The following is a 23,984-nucleotide window of genomic DNA, read 5'->3' as shown; positions in this document are numbered from 1 at the left end:
TGCTTTATTCAATGTTTTTACCTGTTTTAATCACCGGGTCTGTTTGTTTTGGAGAGAAGGAGACCTCTGTGGATGATTCGGCTCCCAGTAAAAACATTCCGAACGATGAACACGGGCGTAATCCTAACCTGAAGAAGCTGGTTGTTTAACAATGAAGACAACAACTCCCATGATCCCATGCTACTTCACAATGTCATCACACTCCGTCATTTGTCATTGTTTTGATCGAGAGACCCCCTAGTGGCTGAAATTACATATTGCGCGTTTAAATCCATACAGAAACTTCACCGGTGAGATGATGGCTTCACATGTACTGAGCTGCTGCTACTAACTTACCATCAACACACACACACACACACATATATACAAACACACACAGGCTAACATGCTAACAGGCGCAGAAAGCTGTCTAGAGTTGGACTTGTTCAGTTTTGCACACTTTGTCCTTTTTTTTCCAACTCTTGGCTGCATGCCCTGCATGTTTGTTAGTAACCTATTTGAAGAGTTGGGCCTCCGAGAATGTGTTAAGAACATACAGTAGATAGACTTACTTATCAGAGTAAACTCGAATGCACCAGTTTTGGACAGATTTGTGCAGATTTGTGCAGATGTGTTTGATTCGGCCAGCCATCTTTTCTGTGGGGAAAAGCTGGGAAAAGCTAACTACCATATAGATTTTTACTGGCGGACTACAAACCAACATTAAAGGTGCATACTGCCACCCACTGGAGTGTGTAACATCATGCTATTCACAGCCTGGTCCATTGTCATGTGTTTGTGAGAGAGAATGAGAGCGCTGCTCCAAAAATAGAACATCAATATGTGGCAGGCAATGTTTATATTGTGGCTCCGCACAAATAATAAGTGGTAGACAGACAGCAACTTCAACTTACTGAATATTGTGTCAGTATCTTCACAAACTGGAATGCCATGTTGCCAGCTATTTTCAGTTGAAAGTAGCTTAAGCCTGCTCAAAAGTGCCTAGATGTTGCTAGATGACATCATCTGTGACATCATGACGTCACCACATATATACAAGGTTTTTAAAAATTAAAGTAAAGAAAAACTGGGAAAAAAAGACTATGTTAAGTTAATGAATACGTTCACTGTTGTACACTCTGTGTGAAAAATCTGATGAATGAAATAGTTAAGACAAGTTAAATCATTCAGAATAAAAAGAAAGGAGAAGGAGTTCCCTGGTCAAACAACCTGGTACACACATTCCTTAAAGTAGTTGGAAAAAAAACAGGAGGAACAGAATAATTAGTGCCCTGTTGACAATGAGGTTGTCATAGTAACTAGTAAACTAGCCCTATAGCATTATTGGAGACAGTCTTCTACCCATCGGACTGCCTGATGTTATTGCTTTGACATGACTCAGTTTGTGTGTGTGTGTGTGTGTGTGTGTGTATAAACATAGACATGTGTGCTTTATTCCCCTAAACCCTGTGAGTTGTCGGCTTCCCAGCAGAGGTGATACGGAAGCTTGGAAAAATAAATAAAGGAGAGCCCAAGTCATTTGTCTCTGATAAATTCTCAGCTGTGGTTGTAAAGTGAATGCACACCATCGGACACTTTAAGAGGGACAAGATGAGTCAGCAGAGTGAGTAAATAAAATGAGGTTAGATTTAATGAGTTTCTTGATTTTGATCCTAAACAGCAGCATGAGGTATAATGAAAATCAGTCCTTTCAGAATCCATGTAACCTGACATCGGCACAGTCATGTCTACCACCCTGCCCCCCAGTGTTTCATAAGAAATGAGTCGCTGGTCAGGAGGCAGTTGTGAATTTCATGACTTCCTGCTTTGGTTTTGTTGGTCTAAACTTGTGACCTAATAAGTGTACGACCTGACATCAAAGATACTTTCAGGCAAACAGGGTGAACAGTAGTCACACTTAGGACGGCATGAGCCCCTGTCTGTTGTTGTGTCCAGCCAGCTGTCCATCTGTCTGTCCATTCATGCATCCACCCATCTGTTCAGCCCTCTTCAATCAGTGGTATTTTAACTGCAGGTCAGATTGCCTTTAAAGATGTGGATATTTATGGTCTCCAGATGAGGATTCCTCCAGATTTTGGTCACCCCTTAAATGTTCCTCCACTGCCACCCTTTGGCTAAAATTCCTTTTTTCATCTTGATGTGGTTTTAAGAGGATTATGACCATTAACTCTACTCTAATGCCACCATTAGACCATCATATCAACCTTTTACACAAGTTGACTGATATTTTAATTCAATTTCCCAAGAGGATAAACCCTTGTGACTTTGGTCATCTTCTGGTTTGTTGTTGTTGTTGTTGTTGTTTTGCTACTCCAGGACTAGCATTTTAGGGTGTATGAAGTTATTAGAAACCCCTAATAAGCGGTTTCTAATAGGGCTTCTGTCTTGTTGCATAAAAATATTGTCAATATGTTTAAGTACTGTTGCCGTTATTGTGTTTTTTTTGACTCCCACACTCTCTTCTCCTCAGCTCTTATGGACAGTGGTGGTTGACATCTCAGCCCGGGTTCTGACCACAACTAGCCCAGCTGACCAGCCCTTCCTCTCTCCCCGCCACTATCAGCACACCGATCCAGACTCGGGCACCCAGCTGGTCTGCGACAAGTGCCCGGCAGGCACCTATGTGTCCGTCCACTGCTCCCTATCAGCCGTGAGGGAGTGCAGCCCCTGCCCTGAAGGTACCTTCACACGGGGCGAGAACGGGGTCCAACAATGCCACCGTTGTCGGGCTCCGTGTCCTGCAGGCTTCATCGAGAAAGTACCCTGCACTGCCACCCAGGACCGTGTCTGCACGTGTCCCCCCAGCAGCTTCTTATCGGGGGATGGTGGCAACGAGTGTAAGCCCTACTCACTGTGTCCTCCAGGGAAGAGGGTGAAAAAGCGGGGCAGCGTAAAAGAGGATGTGCTCTGTAAGCCGTGCAGCAGGGGGACTTTCTCAGATGTGGAGTCGAGTGCCGAAAAGTGCCGAACCCACACAGACTGCCAAGCTCAGGGGCTGGTGTTGCTCGCACCAGGGACAAGAGAGACAGATAATGTCTGTGGCCCACCTTCTACAGCTCCCTCCTCTTCTTCATCATCGCCTGTTTTCACAACCACCCCACTGGGGCCTGCTCGGGCTGTGCTTGCACAGGAACCTGTGATTTCTTCATCCTCTCCATCATCATTACTGGCGGAACTTGCACACAAAGGTGAGAATAGGGACCCTGTTTCTTCATTGCTATTCCTCATGTTGATGATTTTGTCATTTTATAATGATTTGTATTTGTTCTTAGGCTTAGGTGAACAAGAGTTAGCCAGCGTATGTATATACTTTCTCCATTGATTTTTAAACTTAAAGAAATAGCTTAACATTTTGGGAATCAGACTTTCTTTCTTTTTTCCTGTGAATTATATAAGAAGATCAAAACCATCATGTCTATGCATCAAATATGGAGCTGGAGCCAGTAAGCAATTAACAGAGCTTAACAAAAGACTGGGGGGAGTTCAAAAATATGTCTACCAACACCTCTAATGCCAACTAATTAACACATATATTGTTACAGAGAAGTAAAACCAATCATTTGTGGGAGTCCGTGCTGTTACTATTTCTTGATGAACAGATGTTTATCAATCTGCCCAGTACAATAGATGATAGACGATCAATAGATGCTTAATATGGAATTTAATGTTAAATTATTATTGTAAAACCACAAACTGTTTTCACATTTCATGTTTGTGTGCTGATTGAACAAAGAGGATACAACATATACATTTGGTGAGTTTTAGAGATGTTAGTAGAAGCATTTTTTCAGCTGTTTGCCCCTACCTCCAGTCTTTATGCTAAGCTAAGCTAACTGCCTCCCTGTTCCAGCTCTATTCATAACATTATTAATACTTTTTAAACTAGCAGTAATTTGTTCTGACTTATGGATTTATATCCTATCCTTCATAAAAAAAGAGTGAATAAAAGATTCTGTAAATTTATTTGGTTAATTTGGTTGAAATGATTTTTCTTTCCTACACTACAGTATGGAACTGTTGTTTTGTGTCATTCAGTTCGTTGAATTCATTTAATGCCAAAGATTTTTTCATATGATATGTATATATTTTATCATGTTCAGATGATTATGTGGTGGGCATTTAGCAGAGGCAGTATCATTACATCAATGACACGTCCTCTCGTTTGGGATTTCCTAAAGGGAAGGATATCCGTAGGCATGGTAACAAACTGATGGCAGCTCCCTACGTCAGGAATGCTACTATTTGTGGTCAGGAGGAGTTATGGGTATTTCTGTCTCACTACTTACACCTCATTTCTTCCTTCTTCCTCCCTTCTGTCCTCAGTTTGATGATGTGTTGGATCAGGGAACATGACAAATCATTTCATCTTTTGTTTTCTTCTTTGCCCTTCTCTCTCCTTGTCATCTCTCGTCAGTCAGTAGGTCTTTCTCAGAATCAACCATCCATAGCCAGTATACCCCTCCTCCCCTCACAGACCCCCACACCTATAATACTGTCACTGCTGTTTGTGTTGGCATGGGATCGATGACTCCTCAGCCGGTTTATTTCACTCCGTCTGTGCTGTAAGAGGGAAAGTAGGAGAGGGCGGGTGGGGGTGTTACATACTGATGGCCGTTATTTTTCACCTGCCTTTTACTGTCAATGGAGAAGAGGGGAGACAACCTTGTTCTGGGAGGAACAGGAGTGTAGAATGAGCTGTAGCATGTATACAAAGGTGTCTTAACACAACAGTAACAGCAGTTATAAAAGCCAACCTATATTCACTACATTTTACTTTATATAATTAACTAGATGTAGCGAGGCTTTTGAAGTTACATCACAAATCATCACCTAGCAACCTCGCAAGTTCAGCAAAGAATTTGCTGTGAATATTTAACTATATATCAACTTGTCCAAGACAAAGAGATACCAGTACCTGCAAAGCAATGAACTTTATTGGGCCGGACACAGTACCATGCCAGTAAATACACATCATGGCAGAAAATGGAGAAACTAGTGTTGTTATTGGCAGTGACAGAAACAAAGAAATGTGCATATAAAAAAATCATCTAATGGGTGGTGGCACACTTTATTATTCACAACTACTGAGAAATGTTGATTAGCCAGTCAGGTTGCAATGCAAGTTTGTTCAAAACAGAGCAAGCTCAGAGAAACTGCCAAGTTTCATAGAATGTATCAACAACTCCAGGACAGTATCAGGCTTTAGCATTTGTTTGTTTTTTCCAATTGGAAGGTGGAACTTTAGGTATTATTTACCAGCTTATGCTCTTTCTGATCTTAACCTTGTAAATATAAGATATCTAGATAAAGACGCTTAACATGGCATTTCAATAGTGTGAATCTATAGTTGTATTTAGACTGCAACATATTACATGTAGAATCACACATATTTGCAAACACTTTTCCTCAAGAGGACCACTGTGGTTACATCACTTAAAAATTTTCTGTACCATTCTAAAAAGTTGGCTGCGTATGTTAAACACATTCTTGCTGCCAGTCAAAACATGAGCCTAAATTTGGGGATTAGACTTGCACCTGTGTACCTATCTGCTAACAAGAGGATTAGAAAGATTAACACATATCCAGGTGACAATCCTAAAAACACTTAGCCATCCATTTATGATCTAATGTCATTATACAACTCCAATCCCATTAGCGGCACTACATTGGCACAGAGTGAGCAGCAGGGAGGTGTTAGCGGCCACATCGATGATCAATAGAGGTTAACGACGCACTAATATCGACTCACCATTAGAGTTTGTTCACATGTCTGAAAAACATTGTCCCTGCTGCTGTTTTTGTCAAAAGACACACGCAACCCTAACTATTCTTTTTCCATTTTAAGAGGTTACAGAGAGTTTTTGGGCTGAATCGTTAGTCCACTTGATCACTCCCAATTTCTTCCCTTTTTTTCAAATTATTCCTCCAACTAAAGCCTGAGTCTTATTAGATTTTCCCTCACTTAAGCTTGATCAAGGAGCAGACTGTGGGGTGAGTAATTCAGAGTTCATCTGCTGTGAGATTACGAGGTGGAGCAGGGCGCTGGAGCATGTGGAAGGAGTACAAAAAGATTGTGTTTTGTTTGTAGTTAAGGGAAGTTTTTACTGATGATTACCCTTTGAGCAATGAAAAGATAGTCACCCAAAATCAGATGAGTTCCCAAGAGATAAGGCTCTCCAGCCCTCAGTCACTTTTTAAATATATCTGTTCAAACGGCAAATCACAGGCACCTCTGCCTTCGTACGAATGTCTTCATTGTATTACGACACCAGTTATACAACCTTTGAGAACACTCCGACTGATACATCAGCTGATTTTAGCTAGCAATGAAAGTCCTATGCTCACTTTGAATCAGAAAATCTCAATAAAAATTCTTCTCCTGTGTGGTACCCTGATACCTAACCTAATATGCTCTGTCTCTCTCTGTCTCATTCTTATCATAGAAATAAAAGCTCTCATTTGTCATGCACTTAAGTCTTTATGCAAAACTTGTGCCTCTGAAACCTTGTGCCTCTTGTGTCAGGTGGAATTTGAAGCTTAGCGCTGCAGCACTTATTCTCAATGGCTTCTCCTTGAGCTACAGTGGCTTGAATTCAACCTCATTTTTATGTCACTTTGTTGAATTGATAATTGCAAATTGCAATGTAAATGTAAAATGCCATGTTGGAGAACACTGTCTACCCAAGGATGGAAGAAAGGAAGCAGATGAGTGAGAGCAGAAGAGGGAAGGTTATTCTGACTTCTGTTTGTGTGCCAGATTGCTCACATGGATTAAAGTGTTAGGATTCCCTCCCGTGATGCCGTCTGTTTTCATTGTCTGGGTTAAGCAAATCTCTTGAGTGAGTGAATTTAATTCCCTCTCTCTCTGTCTCTTTGTTGTCTCTCATCTCTTTACTGGAGAGACATTACATTTTGGAGACATTACTTTTGTAATATCTTGTCTCCTTGCTCTCTTTGTTCACTCTCATCTCTCTTCTTCATTGATCCCTCTGTCTCTCATCACAGACACCTACAGCCAGTCAGCAGCCATTCTACTGTGGAAAAGCCCAGATGGGAAAGACCACCGAGCAGAGGGCCTACTCCTCAGCAGGACAACCAATCCCACCCTACCAAACCGTGAACCCACAGAGACTCCACTGCCCCCAGCTCGCAAGCAATCGGTGGATCGCAAGGACCACCCAAATTCTGACCCTATGCCAGGCCCTAACAAGAGGGGGATGGAAAGGTTAGAGGATGCTGAGGTAGTCAAGGTTGGGACAGGTATCAGCAAGGTAGCTGGACAGGGGACTGGAGGTGGTGGTGGAGGTGTGATCTCCAGCTCCTACAGGCCCACTCGCAGGGGGTCCCCTCGGCCGACCACCCATAATCACTTTGACATCAACGAGCACCTCCCTTGGATGATCGTGTTGCTGCTCCTGCTGGTGCTGGTGGTAATTGTGGTGTGCAGCGTGAAGCGGAGCTCTCGGGTGCTGAAGAAGGGCCCCATGCAGGACCCCAGCAGCATCATGGAGAAGGCCATTCAGAAGAAACCTTCTGCGCCCCCAGTGCAGGTCAAAGAGAAGTGGATCTACTACTCCAATGGACAGGGTGAGTCCCCTGTCTCCTGTATTTTAACCAGAGTGGTTCTAGAGTATGGGGTGCTGTTTTGACATACAGTTAAAAAGACTTACTGAGGTGTTGGGCCACCATGAGCCTACACAACAGCTTCAATGCTCCTCATCATAGATCCTCCAAGTCTCTGGAACACTACTACTGGTGGGATGAACAGCATTCTTCCAAACGGTGTTTCTTGATGATGGTGTTTGAGAATGCTCTCTAACACATCACTCCGCTTCTTTCTGCATCTTTTCTTTAATTTGTCACCTATAGTGACGTGACAGCTCCAGTCAGTAGAAGGTTATTTTTTAATGGAGTGACCCATTGCTGCCATGCAGATCTACGTCATAGAGGAATACCATGCTTTCCCGCCCACACACAAAAGTGTACTTTGGAGTGTGAGCTAGATTTGGTTGGAAAAGTCTACCTAAGCTAACAGGTATTCAAAAGTACCTTCAGTGTAGTTGGTGAAGGAGTTTCCCATTTACATCTTAAGAAAATTTCCCCAGTGAAACAATGACTCAAACCAGTGGCAGTCCAATTGTCCTTTAAGTTTTGCAATATGAAATTGTTCAGTTCATCTCCAATTTGTTCAGTCATTCGAGCAGGTTTAGTATTGTACCCATTGATGACTGTTTTTCTGGTTGTTGACCATTCAGAGCTTCATAAACGGAAATATGATTGCACACATCATCTTCCTACATACATAGCTTATTAACTAGCTAGGTACATCCTTGATAAATACTTCCATAAATATCAAGTCTTAAATTTGCTTATTTAATTTTGTCGATTGTCTTGAAAATCTTTAAGTTAACTGGTCCTCACAACAGCCAGTGTACCTACTGGAAAATGAGGTCCACAGGATGGATATGTTACTCGCTACTGATTGGTTAGAGCAAAACAGAACAAAATACCCCCCTTCCCGAAAAGAAATCAGTTGACATCAACACAATGTCAAGCCGATTGAATGATTGAATATGTTAAAATTCTTGACTCTCTCCAGTGGTAGTATCAAAGACTATGTTACACATAGTGGCTATAATTAGCAACTAAGTAATAGGACCAAACTCTCTCAAGTCTAAATGACTACCATCTTGATGATTTCCACTATAGGTCCCATTTCAGGGTTTCCGCCAGTGTATTGCAAGCCCGGCAGCCCACCAGGCCGGAGTTGACCCCCTGCCAGGCCTAAGCATCAGGGAATTTGTTTTCTAAACTAAAATGCGTTATCAGAGAGAGTGTGACGCGGTGAGGCGGCGGTGACCGGAGCAGAGAGTATGAAGTTAGCAGTATAGCTGTGAACAGTGCAGTGCGTGTACATTAAGAGGTCTGACTTGTAAAACTTCCTTTAATGGACCTCCTGCAAAGCACTAGTAAAGATTACGTGCAACATGTTTGCACTACAGAAGGGTCAAAAAGGCTGTCATATTTATGAGATCAATCTGCATCATTGTAACTTCCTGAGCAATATGCAAGACTGTGATATGCCCTTAGAGAGTGTTTCTGATCACAGTTCTGTCATGGTGTTTTTGTGGACTGGTGGCTCTGTATATACAGACTGATGACAAATTAAAGGAAAAACCAACATCAAATGTCTAAGTAAAATGTTGGGCCACCACATGCCACCAGAACAGCTTCATTGAACCTTGCCATTGATTCTACAAGTCTCTGAACTCTACTGGAGGGATGAACACCATTCTTCCAAAAGATATCCCCTCATTTGGTGTTTTGATGATGGTGGTAGAGAGCGCTGTCAGTCTAACATGTCAGTCCAAAATCTCCCATAGATTTTCAATTGGGTTGAGATCTGGTGACTGCGAAGGCCATAGCATATGATTCACATCATTTTCATACTCATCAAACCATTCAGTGACCCCTCGTGCCCTATGAATGGGGGCATTGTCATCTTGGAAGAGACCACTCCAATCAAGATAGAAAAGTTTCATCATAAGATAAAGGTGATCACTCAGAACAACTTTGTATTGATTTGCAGTGATGCTTCCCTCTAGGGGGACAAGTGGAACCAAACCATGCCAGCAAAATGCCCCCCAAAGCATAACAGAGTCATTGGATCTCCTCACTGTAGGGGTCAAGCATTCAAATCTGTACTGGTTCTTCCTTTGATTTGTCACCCATTTGTTTGTCAGCATCTAACGTGGAGAGAATTTTAGCCACATACTGGATGTCCCATATCCAGTGTAATGACATGGGTTTGTTCTGTTCTTGAGCTGTGTAGAACCATCTGTTGATGCGATAGCACTGCTGTGGGTATCTGATCGAATCAATCCTGCCCTGCAGCACATGGTGTGGAGGGCAGTGGTTACACAAGCAAGGACATGACCCTGTTGTAGTATCAACCTGCTGTCACTATCCACCCCCAACACACATACACTCAGGTTGCCTTACTGCTCTGAGTTCCTCTCCAATTTCATCATTGTGTCCTTCTTCCTTTCTACCTCCTTGTTCTCAGTTTCTTCCAGTTTCCTTTTTCACTTCTCCAGACCTTTATTTCCACTCATATTCCCTTCCAACTTTGCTTTTTCACTCACTACTTTCTCTAATCCTCTTCTGTTTCACTTACTGTTTTATCTTTTCCTATCTCCAGCTTTTTTTCTCCTTTGTGTACCTCCACCTTTATGTGCCTTTTCTTCCTCTCACTTCATTGTATCTCTACCTCATTTTTGTTTCCTCTGTCTGTCTGCTCTCTGTCTAATTTTGGAATAATTACCTGTCCCCATGTTTCCCTCTTCATTTCCATTTTGTTCTATTTTCCTTCTTTCTGTTTTTTTCTCTCATGTCTCACTTCTCTTTCTCTATTTCCACTGTTACCCACCACACTCCTCTGTTGCTCCTGTCTGTTGACACACTATCAACAGGTAGAGAACATTTTGCCCTGCAGCTGAGCTCTTGATTTCACACTGAAAGAGAGACGGAGACCCGAACTCAGGGGACACCTCCTGCCTGAGACACTCGACTCTACTTCAAAACTGTGTGTGTTTGTGTGTGTCTGCTGTGATAAAGCTGAGCCACCCGCCACCCTCTCTCTCTCTCTCTCTCTCTGTCTCTGCTCCCTCAGTAACTGACCACAGAGAACTGGAATAATCTGGTTTCAGCTGCATCAGAGTTGTTGTTTGGTTGGCAAGGCACATTAGTGGGTCAATCGGGTCCCTAACAGGACGACAAAGAGATATATAGACAGAAGGAAATGAAGGGAGAGAGAGGTAGTGATGCAGGAGTTGTGTGTGACTGTGTGTGTGAGGAGGGGGTTGTGGGTTTGACAGGGGGAAGTGTTGTATTGTACCGTTGTTGGCTAACTACACTGGGGTTTCCCTGCTGTTACCTAGCAGCACTAGTTATCCCAGACACTTGAGATGCCTGACAAAGAAAGGTATGGGGAGAGAGTCAAGTCAATTTTAAGCAACATTGTTTGCATCACAAAAGATAAACTGCAGATTTTCACCAACCCATGAACTGTATTTTGTTACACAAAACATCAGCTAGGTTCCAGTGCATATGGCAGTTGTGGTGAATGCCAATGGCCTAATCAAAAGAACAACTCAGTCCTCAACCCTGTAGCAATCAATTTTTACATTAACAATGGATCAAAATGTTTGTAAAGTGATGTGTGGTTTGATGAACCCACAGATAATTATCACTACCTCCGCAATTCCCCTCAGCAATATGGCACATTTTAGCATATTTAAGATCATTGTTTTGGTTTTGCAGCCTTTAAGTTTACTCTTTTTGTTCCATCATATTTCTCTCATCAACCTTTTTTCTAGCAGCAGCAGTGATGTTGTCAGCGAAACAGCTCATATACTGACTGTACGCTACCTGCCCAGAAACAAATGGCAGACAGTCAAAGTTAGTGACTAGCTGGTGAGCAGAGTGTAGCATTTAGTAGCTAAAAAGCTAGATATTACATTTGGAATTTTTTGGAGACCAAAACAGAGCTAAAATTAAAGCAAATATTGGACTTACATTTGTCGGACAGAAACACAGCACCAAATGAATGCTAAGGTTGCTCTGTGTAAATAGGCAACAGTTTGCTAACATCGACTTTAAAAAGTGAGAATATGTCAATGTTGTGGCTTCAGCTTGCCTCCAAATGGTCATAATGTTGTCTACAGAGGAAAAATAAATAGGAAGAGCTCTTCAGAGGCCTGTACTATGAAGCAGGATTTGGGGTTAGCGAGGGAACTTCAGGTTTAACTCTGGGTTTTTTGAGAGTTATGATGGTGGTTCATTTCTTACTGGGGTACATCACCATGATAACTTATGCTGAACCATGGATGTATTATAAAAGCTGGATAGCGGGCCATAAAATGGCACCCATTCAATAATTGCTCGGCTGGTGCATACGCCAAAAACAGTTTCTAGCTTCCAGGTTTGCTGCCATGTTGTGTGGCCCACTGAATATGCGCAGTAAAGTTTCCCTCGCTTGAGGTGGGGACCTGCGAGTTCCCGCTTGGCCCATAGACTTTACATTATGATGATGTCATAGACTTTTAAATCACTTTTCTTGGCTCATGGAAAGTTTCACAAATATAAACCTCCATGAATCAAAAATTCATAATAGAAAGAGTCATAATTGACAGTTTGAGGTGTCCTATCAACGGTTTTATAGATGTCTCTTTTACAGTAGTGGTCTATGGGGATATTGCTTTTTGGGCTGCAGGGGGATTTTTCACTGCAAAACTGCCAGTGGCCACTCTTATAAAACATCCATGTGCTGAACAGTTAAGCTGCTCCAGGTTAACTTCAGAGGATCGGATCACAACCTGCCAACACCCTGACCACTGACCAATCAGATCACTGGAGAAACAGTCATGATTCCTACAGGATCCAAACATGGATAAAAGTTTACAATAAAGTGACAAGTTACAAAGAGCAATACATATTTTTATAGGTCAGTTGGAACATTGTCTTTTCCAGGCTTTCTATTTCCACTTTGGTTTTAAAACAGAGCTTCTAAAATCTTTTACAACACAAAACACATGATGATTTTAGCTGCATTTTAATTGTTTAAGTTGATTTTATCCCCCAGAGTGACAGCTGACAGTGTGGATGATATTACACTCTGATTCCATCACTGCAGCTTAGAATAACATGAGACAACTATGTGATGATAACTGGAATTGAAAACGAAAGATTGTCTTTTATTAGAAAAATGATCCACACTATTAATTGGCTCCATGATTATAAATGCAACATTTGGATAGACCTCATCAATCATTAACTACTTTTCCACTCTTTGCTTTGGTAGCAGAAACAATCTGGCATTACTTTTAAGTTTTTTTATGTGACATATTCAAAATGGTTTCTTCATCATCCAACTGAATAGCAAAAAATACTGACTCTATAGTTAAGTCATATATAAGAATTCCTACGTGTATTTTAAGCCTTAGCCTACTTTTAATATGTGGAAATTATTTATAGCGTTTCTACATCCTCTTAATCTGTTGTATGATTACAGGCTGTTGTTTACATTTCACTTTGTTGAATATGACTTTTTATTGTCCCTAAAAAGAAGTTTCCTTCAGGTACTTTGTATCACCGTTTCATCTCATATCATGAAGTACTTCACTCATGGTTCTGATCTTGTTATTAACAACCCAGTCTCCTTCACATGAACGTGCTCGTAGCTGGATATGAAAACCTAGAGTTGACTGAGCTAGTTGATAACCAGCCTCATAGTACTGGTTATCTGGACGGCGAATGTTAGGCTCAGTGGAGCCAGCTAACGAAAAGATATCCTGGTTATGTTGAACTTGCTTCATAGTACAGGCCCCAAGAATTTTTTTACCTAACTAAATTGTCAGCATGTGTTGGCCATATTTCACTGTGTTAACTCATTCATAATCTACTTGTGCTAAAATTTGTTAATTACACAAATACATCTGCTAAAACATGTCATCCTCTTGTCAGCTCACCTTGACTATTCATGAGTACTGTAATGCTGTTTTGCTTTTGTTAAAATAAGCCTCCGGTAAATTGTAATGTACCAGAGACCGCTACCACTCTCAGTAGGACAGTCTTGTGTTAACAGATGCAAATAATGAAAGTGATCAAACCATCAGTGGAAAAATTGTCAATCAGCACCTACCAGCCTGTACACAACAGTTTACTGTGCATGTATCATTTGATCATATTTCACAGGAAGTTTGCGGGATTGTGTCACATGAGTACTCTCATTCCTGGTCCCCAAAATTCAGAGTCTGACTGTTTGGTTTTTTTAATAAACTTTTTATTATTGTCATGCAAATGAGAAGACAAGAGATAACATTAGTTGACAAAGAGTTACTATATAATGAAATAATCAAAGCAAAACAAAACAAAAAAATGGTTTGGATGTTGGTATGAGGTCGGTTTAGTTTAATGGGGATAGTTGAGAGTGAGCTAGACTTGAGGAGTTAGCAGAGGAGTGAGCTCACCAGCACTGAGAGAGGAGAAGAGAAAAATAAATGGATCCCAAATAAAATCAAATTTCTCAGTCTTGCTTTGTCATGTATATCTAATCTTTTCAAGATGCAAGCAACTCATCAAATCTCTCATCCAGTGTATATGAGAAGGTGGTTCAGTTGACTTCCAGCCCATGAGAATGGACCGTTTGGCGATTAGGCTGGAGAAAAGCAGTGCATCTTTCTCGGAGTTAGAGAGAGGAATATTTTTGCGTGAGAGGTCAAGGAAAGCAATGAGTGGGGAAGGGTCAATAATTTTGTTTTGATGCTTTAGCTTTTAATGTTTTTCATGATTTAGAAATAGTTGAAAATTGACTTCCAGAAGGTAAATAATGTTGGGCAAAGCCAAAACATATGCATCAACTAAAACAATGTGGTTATATTATGTTTGAAGATTCATTCTTGAGCTTGGAAACAGCACTGTGACAATAGGCTATATTTTTTTTTTTGTGTGTTGTGTTTTGTTTTCTTTCAATCACATTGCAGGACCTTCCTCAGCAGATGATGTTGCTCAGTTGCCATGGAGATGGTTTAGTTGTTTTCATGTAACTAGTAGTAGGGAATCTTGGCGATGTCATAACAGGTGGTTGCATATGTGGGTGTCTTTGTTTAGGGATGGTCTCTGGCAACAGATTTTTCTCTGGCTGACCATTGATTCCTGGTTGATGACCCTTTCACAATAAATGCTGTGAGTGGTTTTGGTCTGGTGTTCACAGTTATCCCCACAGCTGTAACATGTGATGTCATACACCACATACACCCCAAAGACAAAATCTGCCCCGGATAATTGTCCCATCCCTATTGGTATAATTTTGGTTAATCGCCCAGCTGTAAAGACCTGCACTGTGAGGTCTTTTTTCTGGGATTTTCTGTTGATGGAGCATGAGTTTCTGTTGTTGGTGGTCACCCATGTCTGTTGCTGTTGCCAGTAATAAATAAGGCATCCTTTTTCTGTATTGTAGAGAATATTTCCTGAAATAACTTACAGCATTTCATTCTCTAGGTGGCCACTGTGGAAACATGACTAGATGAAACCAATTCTGTGTAGACCAGTGTTAAATCCTTTAAGACTAAAAAGGCATTAAAGACTAATTTTCAGTGTTTGTGTGTGTGTACATGGGTGTTCTCCTGATTGGATGAGTAATCCTGTGCCCATGTGTATGTATTTATGTGGAGATGTATGTATACACATGCAACCCAAACAGCCATTTTACACTGCTATTTACTCTCTGGAACATAAAACAAAACAGCCTCTTAATCCTTCCAAGGTGTGTGGCTGGCTCCCCTTGAAGGTTGTAATACCCCTTTACTAGAGCAGTTAAAACACTCAGGCAATAAAGCAAAAAAGAAAGGGAAACGTGAAAGCAAAGATCACACACATACAGAACTTGGAATTTGCTCAGAGCCGGCCAGGAAGTAGTGAACATTGCTACTCCTCCACAGCAGGGCTGAATGGGGCTTTCCACGGCCACAGGCCAGATTTTTATTGCACAGGATCTGAAAAACACATTTGTTTATCTGAAATGAGGGTGAAGCAGTCAAACTGCATTTGTGGGAGCTATTAAAGGGAATCACAAAAATGTTGTATAAAGGTTAGTTTGAGGCTACAGTTTGCTAACTTTGTTGTTTTTCCCCCCTTTGCCCTAAATTTTGTCCTCAGTACAAACAGCCCTGTCATTTTTGCTTATGGATTTTATTATATCACTGTTTAGTGATACATAAATATTTAAAGTTAATGTGGTAATGTTTTATTTCACACCAAAATATTCATGGCAACGATAAAAGGCCTCAGTATGCTTCAAATGAAGTGCTTGTCAGATTGTCTGATAGTGTCTGAAAAGTAAAAAATTTTGTGACTTGTAACAATTCGACAATCACCATTGGCGAATTGTTACAGCAATTGTTACAGCAATTGGCCAGGTGCATAAATGTGTAAAAGTTTAGTAGTTAGTAGTAGTTTAGTAGTTTGATCGTCTTGCTCCAGCTCTCTGTTTTAATTCTTCACATAACTACTTCCGACATTTTTCATTTGTACAGCCAAGTACAACATCGTGAACCCCTTCAAGGAGCCATTATCCCCATTTCTGCGATACATCACGTTGTAAGACTACAAAGACACACAGAAGACAGAATTGTTGGGTAAAGATTGGTGAGGCATCCAGGAGGAGGCTATGATGGCACACTTTAAACCCTACCTTTGAGTATGGCCATTAGAAACAGCCTGAAACGCCTTTGCCTTTGTTTGGGTGTGCCAAACATTCTGACTTCAGCCTCTGAAATGTGAAGATGTGCTCCTTAGTGATATTTTACATAGTTGTAAACTGAATATCTGTGGTTGTTGCACTGCTGCACTGTCACATAACACAAGACATTCATGCCAGCTTGGACTTTTATTTCACAATTTTTTGACATTTCATAGACCAAACAATTAATTAATCAAAAAAATAATTAGATAAAAACAATTAAAGTTAGTCGAATCCTGAAAGCTGAGACTATGTTTATTTGTTGGTGGTGTGTTCAGAGACATTTGGAAATGAGAAACTATAGTGAAATCGGCTTTCAAGAGGCATTGCTTTTACTAGCCACGCTGTCCCAAAGCCAAACCTGAAGGGGAAACAGTAAGAAACTTGGTCAAAATGTGAATTTTGTGTTTTAACAAAGTAGCTTATGGCATACTCATTGGCTAAAATGGTAATCTCTCAAGGGTAATTTCTTTCAGATTACCTTTGATTGATCTGTCTCTTCTTGAAATTGCAACATGCATGAAAACACCCAAGCCTATTGTTTTCTAAGTAAACCCACTCTCTGGCATCAAGGTACTATCCAATGTCTCAGATAAGCAGCAGCTTTGTCACATGTGCTGTGTGGATTGGCACATCTTGGCTACTGTACCTTGACAACCTTTTTATGCCTATGTGGTACATGTAGTCTGCAATGCAATGGAGCATCAAATAACATGCATCAAAAGACATGATGCCTTGTGATGTGGTTGGTGTGTTGCCCTTTAATTTTGCTCAGACAAATAAGGCAAGAAAATGGTCACTTTGACAGATTTTTCATGCAAGCTTTACAATGTCTCAATGACCTGAAGGTAGCAAATAAATGTAAAAAGTTATGGTACTTATATACCAACAGTAAATTATATGCATTTTGTAGTTGCTGGTCTTCAACATGGAAAAAGACTGTAATGATCCTTTAAGAGAACATCACATAGAGGTTGTTTGCACTTGGTGTGATCACCAGCCATATTATTTACAACATATATTTCCAAAGTAAGATGCAGATTGTAGAGGAAAACATGAAGGAAAACAACATTCTACCTGCCCACCATCCTCCCTCGTTAAACATCCACACCGTTAATAATGCCAAGTTCCACATCCAAGCCCAGCAGGGAGCCACGTGTTAGAATATACTGTGCTGTGCAGTACCAGGGTGGGCCGGGGTAGCCTGCTCTCAGTTCAGCCTGGGTTTGATTGTAAAAAGCGGGGTTTGGGGTGGGGGGTTGTTGCCTGGTTGGAGGTATACAGCGCCCACGCACACATTTCAGCAATTTAACGTTATGTGTTCTCAAATTGGAATAGATGGGAGTATGTGATGTGATTAATTTAACAGAATGCTATTTGTAAAGGCGCTGACGCACACAGCTCCCTGCCTCACATCATGTTACACACAATAACAGAGTGCAGAGGTGAGACCACTGCTTGGTTTCAGAAGATTTCTTTGTGGCTCTACCATTTACCATTTGAATGTATCATTTTACCATAACTTCAATGCTACTCAGAAGTCAGAATTGTCCCTTAATTTGATGAGTCGAAGGACACTTAAACTACAGTGCCCATAAACCAAAGCTGTTACGATTAAAAGGCCTTGCATATTCTGAATGTTGCAGTTGGAAAAGTCCATTCAGAATTAAAGTCAGTTCTGCATAGTTGCTAAACTGATCCAAAATGTCAAACTGCATTGTTTAAAACTGCTGAATTTGTCCAAAACCTTCTGCAAAAGTCAACATATAATCTAATTTTCCTGACTGAAAAGATACATTCTTGTTCCTTCAGCATTAGAGGAATGGGCAACAGAATTTAAAAATTAATCGCTACCCAGTTGCTCAAAAATTGGCCTGGGAGTGAGGCACAGTCCCATGTGAAGGGGTTGTTGGGGTCACATTCACGAGTGAGGGTAAAGTGGAACAAAAGATTGACAGATGGATTGATACCATGTTAGCGCTCAATTTACCAGCCGATATATGTTCCAATCCACACCAATGGTCTTTGGGTAATGACCAAAAGAATGAAATTCTGCAAATGAGCGGAAATGAGTTCCCTTCACAGGGTGGGAGAAGAACCGCTGCTCCTTCTTGTCATATCCTCAAAAAGTCGGACCCAGACCACACTGGAGGGATAAGAATATGTACAATATGTTAGAGCTAAACTTAAATCAATTCAAATTCAAAAGAAGGAGAACATAGAGTTATTCAGCATATTAAAAGCCTGGTCACAAAGGTGTCAAATTCTGAATAACTGGTGAGCATATTTTAACACCCAGAACTTAGAGATACAGAAGCTTTCAATAGTTACTTTGCAACAGAAGTGGCCTAGACAACAGTTCCCCTCCGTTTAGTTTGACAAAAGTAATGCACGCACAGAGGACTCTAAGCAGTTGGTGTTACAGCAGAAATCACATCAGAAAAAGGATGAATCACTTTCCACTCATAATGAGTCTAGGATAAGCCATGACACTTTTGTGTTGCTTTTCATCATGACAAAATGTTAACAAAAACAGTGAGCCATTATGTGCTGTAACATGCAGAAATGACGGCCGCCTCTGGTGACGCACCTTCACCATAGCACTGTTTGTCCCCTCCAGGCAGCTGTATCACGCTTTATAAGACAGTATGACAGTATGACAAAACCTGTCAGTTTAGATGAAAACCAGCAACTAACAGCAAGTTGCTGTTATTTGACATTTCAGACTTTTTATTGTTTGGAGAGCTAACAAGTCTACATATAACACAGGGATATATACACATATACACACAGATTCGCAATCGTGCTACTTCCTCATGCGAACGCATAAACACATCCGCGGGCTGACATACTGAATCATCACAAGACTTTTATAGGTCATTTAAATGTGGCCAGCTAACAGGGACAGTGAGGCATGCAAAGCAGGGGGATTTCTCTTCTGTCGATGTGTGTTATGGCGAGCGAGGTGGATGAGAGACGACAAGCTCTCGGCCCAGAAGGCCGGCACGCGAGGTCCTCCGGGTCCCTCCACGACTCACGCGAGTTTATTAATGTTGAGCAGGAGTAGTGGATTGAGTGTGCGTGAGTATTCTTATACATCCATTAGAATGATTTTGAAACCATTTGGAGTGGAGACTCTCTGCAGGTCAAATGAAGCAGATTCTCACTTCTTCATAAGGGTTAGTTTAGGATTCAGGCTCTTGTTTGGGGTTATGGTTAGGTTTAGTTTTAGGGTATGGGTTAATGTTATGGTTAGTTTAGGTTTAGGTTCAGGTAAAGGTTGACTGCAGATAAAAACTAGCTATAAGCTAACTCTGGTACAGTGCATCAAATGGCAACATTTATGTATAAAACTGTACTTGGTCTCTTTCAAATAAAATAAAGAAAAGAAAGGTTAAGGTTCATGTGAAGGTTTTTTGGTCATGCATGACAGAGTGTGTGTGAGCATGAGTGCACACCACACATCTATTTACATCTTTCCTCCCGGCACATATGCGTGCTTTCATATCTGTATTTACATTTATGTACACGTGAATGTGTGTGCGGAATCATGACTCCCCAACACTGGCTCACATCCATTTAATCTCTCTGGTCTTATCTCTCTCAATCATCCTGGATTTATGCACTTAGCATGTTTGTTACAGTGGACATTAATCAGGGATCAACCTGATACAGTACTTACCAAAAACGGAGGAATGAATTATATGCTGATGCTCGGAAAGTGTAATGAGCATGTAGTACAGGAAGCATCAGTGGGGAAAACATATTTGGCAGCAATATTTGATCTAAATTTTAAAATCAGCGAGCAAATGAAAAAGACAACACATGGAAAAAAGGGGAAATCAGCAAGTAGGCAGCTAGACACACTGTGCATTATACTGTGGTTCCTCTACTGAAAGAGGGCTGGGTGAAATAAAATATCATAATATCATAATATTATTTCATAAAAAGAAAAAAAGAAAATACTAAGAATATTTTATTTATTCTCTTCACTTCTGAGCTGGTAATATTGTTGACACTTCCCACAGTTCATTGACACTTTACAGCCTTTCAGATTGACACTGCAGTTGACACTTCAACTCATTTCAGCTGGTACACTTCAAAAAACACCTCAGCTATTTCTAGGACAGTTCCTTTCACCAAGCTAACAGTCAACTCCTTTCAGTCCTTTCAGTGCTTACATTTAAACAGTTTTCATGTTTTACAGTTTACCTGACAGTCAGCTCCCTTCAGTGAGTTTAATTATACACTTGAACTCCCCTCAGAACATACACTTCAGTTGAAAGTTCAAAACCTTCAGGTCATTCCTGTACTTACAAGCTAACCACCCTCTCAACACCTGTCAACGCTGCCACACATTTTAGTGTTTTCTTCTCCTCTTTCATTCCACAGTTTTCTTTTAATAAACATACTTGTAGTGCATTTTATTATCCAGTCTTAAAAGCAATGATGTTCAGCTCCCTGCTTTTCAGGCAGCTATCAGCTTGCATGTCAGGGCCATTCATGTCAGGTTTCCAGCAATGTGGTTCAGCTTCAAGCTTTTCAAGCAATATATTTCAGCTGTCAGCAAGCACACATATTTCTGCAGCAAGGCAAAGGCACGCAAAATCCCACAAAATAACGAATTTTTGTTCAAACACTTCGTCAACAATTCACCAGCAACATTGCAGATAATAAATTCATTGTTTAAGACTTTTGTCAAGTAATACTGCTAAAACATTAGCTGGTTTCTGCTGAGAATTGGCTTTTGAGAATTTGAGTTGCTCTGTTTTATATCATTTTAAATTGAAAAATTGACTGATCCACTGTGATAAATGACATCAGACAAACTCTTTACACATGCTAACTGTTAGTGTCTATTACAGTTTGCTGAAAATCTTTCATTTGTAAAACAATTTTATTAGATGATAGATGGAACTGCAATGCCATTGAAAACTTGAAACTACATTGTACATCATAATGAAGGAATATTCTTCACATAGTAGAGATGAATATCTTTCAAATATCCAAAACACAGTCCATTCTACTTTATAAATACTTCAGAGCAATAAGCATCATTTCCTGTCGTATCAGATACCCAAGTTCCATGCTGCATGCATATCAATCACCCATCACAGTTTCTGTTCCATTCGTGGGGAGGATGTAGCATCAGTCTTTTGTATGATACAACTCTGTATCAACACACATGCACACACACTCCAACAAAAGCATGAATAATGTATAACCATAAGGAGCACACACAAAGCGATGTGAAGCTACTGTATATTTTGCTTGACAAACAGATGAGTCAGCGGTTTTATTTCCAGCCGAGTCATTGTCAGCTCACATAAGCGTCAGTGAAGAAGTGGAGCAGAGAGACTCTGAACAGGCGGCAGGATGACTGAAGGGGAGAGCTGCTTGTGAAAAATCAGTATTCATGGAAAAAGAGGAACGCCAAGGAGTGATCTGTGTGTGTGTGTGTGTGTGTGTGTGTGTGTGTGTGTGTGTGTGTGTGTGTGTGTGTGTGTGTGTGTGTGTGTGTGTCACAAGAGATTGCGTAGTGCAATCCATTGTGAGGCTTTTTGAGATCGATGCACGAATTTCCTGTGACACGCCTACACTTGAGACACTAATAGAAAAGTTATGTCTCAGAGCTGTTCTGTACTGATAGCTTGGGAAAGCATCTTGCTCCAAGCTGTGGAGGGAGGGAGCAGTAATCAGATACAACTGAGACAGCTGCCTGCACAGCTGTGACTAGTTGTTTTGATCAGTTGACCAACAAAACCAATCCGGTCATGTGCACTTGTCTGAAAACTACAGCTGTTTCCACTTTCAGAAAGGTGTCAACATCAACGCATGACAAGTTACACAATCAGCAAAAGAAATATGCACCCATAACAGAGTGTTTGTTTCTTTTTCTAATATAGTAGACATTTCATTTGAGATAATCTTCAAACAAAAAGAACTCAAACACTTGAAACAAGAGACAACGCCTTGGGGCTGCGTCAAAAACAGTGACTGATGCAATAAATCTTTTTCACTGAAAGATGTTTTGACATGTAACAGTAGGAAAAGCACGGATGAATGATGGCCGATATCCATTTAGCTGCTTCAGTTTTATGGTCGTGGTGTTGTGCATGGTGATTCATTAGCCAAGTTCACATCTAAATGTCGCACAAATATTAACTACATTTCCTGCAAATGAATGTGTGTTTCCATCCACTACTGTTGGATGGAACAGAGATAAACATTTGTTCACTCTCCAGTTGGTTGTTATTAAACCGCCATGATAATTAGAAGAATGGCGTGTGCAAAGTACAAATGCAAATAATCACATTACTTACTTACTGCCACACTATCATGGCTTACAGAGACACTTGAATAGAATGGAGCCATCTTTGATGTTATTAGTTTATGGGTGTTTCTGCAATACAAGTCAAAATGTCTCTGTGCCACTATAGCTGTCATTATCACAGTAAGTAGTAAGTGGCTAAATGGCTGGGCACATCTATTCTTAGCTTTCTGATGGCAGATAGCTATCTGACCTGCCCAAGATGCATGAAAACAACAACAACAACAACAACAGAAAACCTAATATATGTATTGTCATCTGATAGTCAGCAGTTCCTCATAGAAAGACTACCACAGTTAAAATGATCCAAGGGCAAAATGTAGTCTTGATTGGTGTCCATGTTCAACTGCTGCCTTAGTTAGACTCAGCTGGTGTGAGCACCAGATAAATAACAACAAGTGTAGACAGATCCATCATGCTGCCATGCTTAGCAGGGACTAGTAACATATTTGTTTTGAACCGTTACCCATAAAATCTTTGACCTCCTGTACTGGTTACAAAACATAACTCCCAAGAGTCCATGTGACAGCTGTTCACAAGCCCTGTTTTTCATAGAAAGTCGGTGCTGTGAACCAAACATTAAATGTAAAGTCAATCTCTCCACTGAAGAAGAAAGGAAACTGTAGATATGATTGCACTCCAATTAAACCCTTGATGTTGAGCTCTCCTAAATTCCTAAATTCATTTTGTTGCCTGAGGTAATCACGAGAAAATGAATCTCTACACCCTCGAGATTTCCGCAGCTGAACTTCTGTTCTCCTCTGTGATCGATAAGAACAAGATCAAACATGACACGAGAATCAGATCCTACTCTTACCAGAGCAGTAGTGGCTCAACCAGTTTCCGTCCTCAAGATGAATGACTCTGTGTATTTCCCCTCTTTCAACTGCACAGCAGGTGTGTGTCTACGTACTAAAATAAGACATGGCCCCAGCTGAACCAAGGGAGATCCAAGAGTAATGGCATGACATGCCCCTTCTTGCACCACCCCGAGTGTCTGTGTGTGTGTGCAGTCCTAACATGCGTGGAAAGCTAAGGTGTTGTTTAAGAGGTGGATCTGTTGCACTGGGTGGATTCCTTGAGATCCTGGAGGGCCATATGCCTCATGACTCACTTGGTATGATGTGTAAAAACATTATGTCCTACAAGTGGCACAGCAGAGTTTTATGTCTGAAGGAGTTCTGACCAGTTGAATCACCCAAATGCCAGATAATCAAGTCTACACAGTGTCTGCCTGGCTTAAGAGACATTTTCAAGATCTGGACCTCAGGTTACAAGCTGGAGTACAGAGGAGTGAGCCAACATGGACGCACTAATCGGGAAGCAGAAAGACTTCAGTCTTTAGTATTTAGG

At 40.9% G+C, this 23,984-nt stretch overlaps 1 protein-coding gene and 1 long non-coding RNA gene across 2 annotated transcripts in view; one reads left to right on the top strand and one right to left on the bottom strand.

Annotated features, from left to right (window-relative positions):
- tnfrsf21 (tumor necrosis factor receptor superfamily, member 21) overlaps positions 1-23,984 on the top strand; it is a 58,838-nt gene that overhangs the window by 12,702 nt on the left and 22,152 nt on the right. The window contains exons 2-3 of the mRNA XM_067571810.1: positions 2,471-3,188; positions 7,006-7,587. Of these exons, the coding sequence (XP_067427911.1) occupies positions 2,471-3,188; positions 7,006-7,587 (1,300 nt within the window). The remainder of the gene's footprint in view (positions 1-2,470; positions 3,189-7,005; positions 7,588-23,984) is intronic.
- Positions 17,042-23,624, bottom strand: LOC137169591 (uncharacterized). The gene is made up of 2 exons (XR_010924490.1): positions 23,449-23,624; positions 17,042-18,446 (listed from the first exon to the last, which is right to left on the bottom strand). It is a non-coding gene; the product is annotated as an uncharacterized lncRNA (long non-coding RNA).

Source organism: Thunnus thynnus, chromosome 18, assembly GCF_963924715.1.
Source record: "Thunnus thynnus chromosome 18, fThuThy2.1, whole genome shotgun sequence".
Taxonomy (NCBI): Eukaryota; Metazoa; Chordata; class Actinopteri; order Scombriformes; family Scombridae; genus Thunnus; species Thunnus thynnus.
The sequence above is the reverse complement of the archived record's forward strand: the minus strand, read 5'-3'. Positions and strand labels throughout refer to the sequence as shown.